Raw genomic sequence first — 6,000 nt, forward strand, 5'->3', positions numbered from 1 at the left:
GAATTTGAAACTGTTAACACTGTTAAGGCATTTGTTAGTGCAGATTTTGTATTTTTATATTGATAATCATAGTACTTTCCCGCGGGGTTCGTTAATCCTATCCTTTATCCTTCTTCCTTGTGTTGCCACCGCACGAATCGTACTGCTCTCCTTGTCCATGGCCTCCTCTTCACCTTCCAAATTCACCCTTCTCCGCTCTTTTGATCTTCAACGTCCTCTTCTTTCTTCTTTTTTTTCTTCTTCTTGTTCCCTCTCTTTTGCCTTTCTTCACTCTGCTCTATCTGCTCCTCAGCGTTTCCCGAAATTTCCACTCAATACGACAATCCGATGCGTTGAGAAAGGAGTAGCCTCTCCTAAGCCAAACTTTGATCCCAAGGCCGGTGTAGCTGTTTATAAACCCAAATCCTACGAAGTTCTCGTCACTGATGCTGCGAATTCCCTCGCTTATGCTCTTGAAGACGGAAAATTTCGCCTCGAGATTGATTTTCCGTAAAGCCCTTCCTTTCTGTTTGCATTTCAGTTTGCATGTGCTCTAACTAGGTGCCTAGTAACTCCATATTTCTAAAACGTGAATTTGGGAAATTGTTTCTATAGTTAGTCTAGTCGTGGAAGAGTCAATTGCTCGATTATCCCTTGTGTCCTGAGAGAGGATACCCATACTTGAAAAGATTATCCCTTGCGTTCTGAGAGAGGATACCGATACTTGAAAAGTTTTAAGTTTGTAGTATAGTAACTTTTTAACATACACGAAGATTAACTGCCATTTTATCATTCAAAAGTGACGTAATTCTGAGTTGATAGTGAAGATATAGCCAAAATGAGTGAATCTTATATGTTTTCTTTTGCATTATCTTTTGTGGTTTTTGCATGATTTTTGTGCTAAATTTGACAACTCAGTGGTAGGTATCAATGTCTGCATTTGTTCTCCTTAGCGATATAAATCATAATAAGTAATAATATTTGTTCTCCTTAATGATGACATGCTCTAATTCAAACAATCAAATAACTAATATATTTGTAACGCTCATACTGCTCATGACTTGTTGGGAACTATGCAATTATAATGTTTGTAATGTTATGTGTTAATGCACTACTAATGCTTGGTTTATTTCTGCGGATTTTAAATGTTATTATCAATTTTTAGAGGGAAGAATATATGTAAAAGGCATACCATAGGTTTTGACGTTATTGGTTATAGCTTTTATATGCTATCATTTCTTTACCTGATTTTGCTCCTGGGGCTTATATCTTCAGGCCTTTGCCCAGCAACATTTCTTCTTACAAGGTACCATTCTTTTCTCTCATGAATCATTAGTGATTAAATTAATAATTCTTGTCTGTTCATGAACTGTCAATCTTTATATTATTTTATATCTTAGTATCTAGTAAGGGTTTCAATTGGACAGATTAGGTGGATTTTAGTAAGTGCGACGAATTTCACCAGTTGACATGCTCAGAATGTAGTAAAAATATTTTAAAATGATCCTATCGATTTAGGTTCATTTGTTGATGGTATCCAATTTTATAATTTGTCCATAACAATCAATTAAAAGATGGGTCCAATGTTACTGTATCCATTAGATTCATAATAACTAATGTGCAATATTTAACGAATGATTGAGTGGATTCATGAATGATGGCCATAAGTGCCTTCTATTCTTGTCTGATGAGTGACTCTATTCTTCATGCTTAAACTTGTGGTATATGATATCTTACATGTTATTGTGGATGTCTATACTTCTCCTTATCTACTCTTGTTTCTTTTTCATCTTTTCTTTTAATAACTATTGTGATTCCTCTTGTATAAATTTTTTCAACATTTTCCTCCTTTTCTTTATGCTTAATTATCTATAAATTTGTATGGCTAAATGTTGATTTTATGCTTCGAGACATTTTTGTTTTTATTGACAGTCTCTAGACTTTTGTAGGCATGTTTGCCTCATTACGCTGCACATAATTTTCTCAAATTCCTAAATATTTCAAGGGATCTTCAGATGAATTCAATGACGCCAACATTCAACTTGCATTGGCTGTAGTGAGAAAGCTCCAGGAAAAGAAGGAGACCAGGGCATGCATAGTAAGACCCATTTTTTCATTCACTTCCCGAGCAAGAAGTACTTGTTAATAAATACTGATTCTTATTTGGACAATATATAATTATATTTCTGTTCTGATTGTAGGTATTTCCTGATAAGCCAGAAAAACGCAGGGCCACCGAGTTGTTCAAAACAGCTCTAGATTCAGTAAAAAAATCACATTCACTAATTTTCTTTTCTTTTCTTTCTTTCTTTCTTTCTATTCTTTTCTTCTTCTTTTCTTTTTCTTTTTTTTTTTTTTTTGAATGCTATGTTATGTTATTAAGATGGAAAAACTGAATGGAGTCGAATTCAATGTAACATGATATTATGTATGGGCCCAATTAAATGTCATCTTCGGAAAATCCTTTCTAAAAGTATCCTTCCAAGTCGACAATAACAATTAACAAGAAGTATCTCCCTTGTATTAAAGTCTTTCTTATTTTAAAGGTTGATTTTTTTTATGCTTCAGATTGATGGCATCACCATTGGTTCTCTGGATGACATCCCTGGTGGGCCTATCACTTCATTTTTCAGATCTGTTAGAGACACCCTTGATTTTGATTTTGAAGATGAGAATGAAGGCAAGTATTGAGGGTAAAATATTTGTGACCATCGTAGGGTGTCTTCGTTGGAATTAAAATGTGAAGGTACAATTGAAGGAATGAAAATAAGAGGATATATTTAGACTTGTTTTTAAGAAACCTTGTCAAGTTTTTCTTCTGCAACTTACAATTTTACTCCTGCCAAGTGTAACCTTATTCTTAAGTTATATCTTCTTGACATCTTGTTGGTTTGTATCACCTGATCATGATTAAAAGAATTAGTAACTTTTGTTTCTTACATGTGCAGGTCGGTGGAAGTCTAGTGAGCCCCCTACACTATACATATTCATTAATTGCAGTACAAGAGATCTTGCTTACGTTGAGCAGTATTTGGTATGGTAACTTTGAAAGCGAAACATTTGTACAGTCCTTGATGAATTTAATTATCTATCACTGGACAGGCTATACTATATCAGTGGCAGGCTGCTTTAGTATGATGCATATCATCAACCATTAATCTGTAACTTCTTGGATTGTGCAGGAAAAATTTGCTATTTCAACTCCAACACTTCTATTTAATCTCGAGCTAGAAACCCTGCGGTATATTTTCATTTCATTTTTTGATTTTGATCTATGCCTGTATCCCTGGAAGACATTTATTAGTGACAGACTATAGCTATTGACTTCACAGTGCCGACTTAGGCCTGCTGGGCTTTCCACCTAAAGATTTGCACTACCGATTTCTTTGTCAATTTACTCCAGTGTTCTATATTCGAATCAGGGAGTATTCAAAGGTACCTCTTCGTTTAATCTTCTCTAGATATTGATTCATCTTGCAATAATGAGCTTCGCTTGTTTACTTATTCTATTCTTCAGACAGTTGCTGTAGCTCCTTATATTGTCAATTACAGTGGAGCACTGTTTCGCCAGTATCCTGGTAGGCAATTTTTTTTAAATTTTTAAATCAAGCATTGACTTTAATCCTATTGTTCATGATTTGTCCTTTTTCTTAGACATTGGAAAAAATGTCATTGGACCTGAACTTTATGATATGTTAAGGTCCTTGGCAGGTGATGCTTAAGCAAGTAGATGGTTCTTATGCTTGCGTAGCTGAGAGTGCAACCCGATTCACCCTTGGTGAAGTAAGCTCATAGACTTTAGCTCATTTTCTTTATTTATAATTTTATATGCTTTCATGCTAATCTACTGTCTGATCTAGGCCAAAGAGGAATTGTTGAGGGTCCTGGGACTTCAAGAAGAAGAGGGCAGCTCTCTAGAATTTCTTCGAAAAGGCTACAAGGTCTACCCTTGATAAAGAATCTGTTTTTTAGAATTTTATGTATTCTTGTAGCTAGATTTCTATGTCAGGTTTATTTATGTTAATGTTCGATTTCCTCTCTGGGTAAAATATGCACTTGCTATTGCCCTACCTGGGCATTCTTCTTATAACTAGAAGGCGGCCCTAAATTAGCTTATTGTGTGGAATGATTTCAAGCGTGCTGGCATATGATCCGTCTCTTTCTTGGGTTTGCAATGAGATACAGTGACTTTTGTTCATTTTGCCTTCACAAAGTTGATTGCCGTCTGAGTATTATATTATTTATTTATTTTTTCCTGACAAAGCTCTTCTGTTTTAGTGCAATATTACTTTATGTGCCAAAAGATTTATATACTGTTATTCTTAATACATTTATACATGATAGGGCATTAAAACTAAGTATTATGCGCAGTTCCCCCTTGATTTAACTTTATATTCTGATGTTGCTGTTCTTGCTTCTGTTGGTATATATGCATGAGTGGATTGAGTTGATACGCGTCTCCTGGAAATTTTGGTTCTTTTTCAATATTGAGTAGACTCAATTTTTTGCTATTATGGTCCGACTGATCTTATGAATAAGTTATATATATGCTTCCTGCATTGTGTGATTTTGCAGTCAAGCACATGGTGGGAAGAGGATGCTGAGTTGGAAGTATCTTCTGCATGGCGGAGTTGAGCACCATAATACTGAAAGAGGTTCAGGAGCTTATTGGATCCGCTCAACCTGATTTTGAATGCTATCATGTATTCACCTAAAGCACAATTCTTATCTTGTGTATTCTTTGATGTAACATATGTTTGCCTCTTGCTGTTTGAAACTTCTGTCTACAGCAATTGTGACCAAGAAAACCTGGAAACAATTTGCTGGAAATCATGTCAAATTATGTAAGATACGAATGCGACACAATTATGAAAGCCCGAACCCCAGTGCAATGCTATAAGAGCATTTTTATCTTCTACACCCCTTAACAGTACTTGCTTACTAATTAGACACATTTATCTTTTGATGGATGAGTTGTACTATTTATATTTACATCCATAATATAAATCGATGACACACGCTAGAAGCTTTTTTTTTTTTTTTTTGGGTAGTACAATCAGGTTATATGCACAAGTAACCATGGACAGGTGTAGAAGGAACTGCTTTTTATTTTTATTTTTTTTTATTTTGTGTTAGTTCATACTTTAACGTATCAAAATGAACATCGCATGCACAACTCGCAAGTGGAGCACACTATGAACAATTAAACAGCTCCCAAGCGTTAGAGTACACAAGAATCGCTCACAGAAAGTAGAGTGGTGTAGGTTTATCAAAACTCCAATCACCACAGGCCACAAACAAAGAAAGTTATACTTACCTCTCGCTATATTAGTTAAAAACTCTCGTCTCATCTGTGCATGTGAACAGGTTAAGACAGGAGGACAGACACACAAGAACTACTCCTCACATTTCAGCTGCTAAACAGGTAATGAATCAATCGCTATGATCATAAACACTGAAGTCAGGTTCTGGGGGCTTTCGGAGAGAACGAAGCTTATGACCATGAAGGGCTTTAGCAGCAAAGCGGGAAGCATAGATGGCTGAGCCAAGTCCAGTCCTTGATGAACTTTCAGTACGTGAAATCAAGGCTGTTCCATCATCATCAGAACCATAATCTTCCTCCTCCTCCTCCTCCTCCTCCTCCTCTATTAGTTGTGACTCTATCATCTTCCTCTTGGTATATCGGCGCCACGCAGCCTGAATGAAAGTTGCTGCCCATGTTCTCCATTGCTGCGAGTAGAAACGGAAGGTCTGCTGAACTTGTCTGCTATGGAGGCGTCTGAACTGTGAAGCCACAAACTTCAACATCTCTGCTTCCAAAGCAAATGCCTCCACCTCATTGATAGCTTTCACTGTCCGTGTAGATGATGGCAAGTTAGCTGCAGATTTCGGGTCCAGTGCCCATGTCAGAAGCTCTTCTCCACAAAAATCACCTTCTTTGAGAAGACCTCTGTTGAAAAATCCACTTCGTCCACCATCTGTGGTCACACTCTCTAAACGACCACGTATGATGAAGAACTC

General features: G+C 36.4%; 2 protein-coding genes across 4 annotated transcripts; one reads left to right on the plus strand and one right to left on the minus strand.

Moving 5' to 3' along the window:
* The first annotated feature begins 84 nt into the window (after window positions 1–84).
* LOC129300512 (protein LPA3-like) lies at window positions 85–4,895 on the plus strand. 3 transcript variants are annotated; one of them, XM_054939082.1, is made up of 12 exons: window positions 85–489; window positions 1,255–1,285; window positions 1,985–2,077; window positions 2,181–2,243; window positions 2,548–2,659; window positions 2,928–3,013; window positions 3,162–3,220; window positions 3,312–3,414; window positions 3,497–3,557; window positions 3,680–3,762; window positions 3,840–3,920; window positions 4,555–4,895. In XM_054939082.1, the coding sequence occupies exons 1-12, from the start codon at window positions 158–160 to the stop codon at window positions 4,612–4,614; spliced, it is 1,164 nt and encodes a 387-aa protein (XP_054795057.1). In that variant the 5' UTR covers window positions 85–157; the 3' UTR covers window positions 4,615–4,895. The 3 variants fall into 3 exon arrangements, 1 of the variants encoding a protein (XP_054795057.1); XR_008590785.1 differs by lacking the exon at window positions 4,555–4,895 and having other exon boundaries at window positions 3,634–3,762; window positions 3,840–3,917; XR_008590786.1 differs by lacking the exon at window positions 4,555–4,895 and having other exon boundaries at window positions 3,691–3,762; window positions 3,840–3,894.
* A 185-nt stretch (window positions 4,896–5,080) lies between these two features.
* On the minus strand, window positions 5,081–5,997 carry LOC129300510 (putative cyclic nucleotide-gated ion channel 7; the record flags this gene model as incomplete). The annotated part of the gene is made up of 1 exon (XM_054939079.1): window positions 5,081–5,997. A coding segment is annotated over one exon (585 nt), but the record flags the coding sequence as incomplete, so codon positions are not given.
* Window positions 5,998–6,000: the final 3 nt, after the last annotated feature.

The sequence above is a fragment of the Prosopis cineraria genome, unplaced genomic scaffold (assembly GCF_029017545.1).
Source record: "Prosopis cineraria cultivar Desert tree isolate PC_DT_omini unplaced genomic scaffold, ASM2901754v1 PC1626, whole genome shotgun sequence".
Taxonomy (NCBI): Eukaryota; Viridiplantae; Streptophyta; class Magnoliopsida; order Fabales; family Fabaceae; genus Prosopis; species Prosopis cineraria.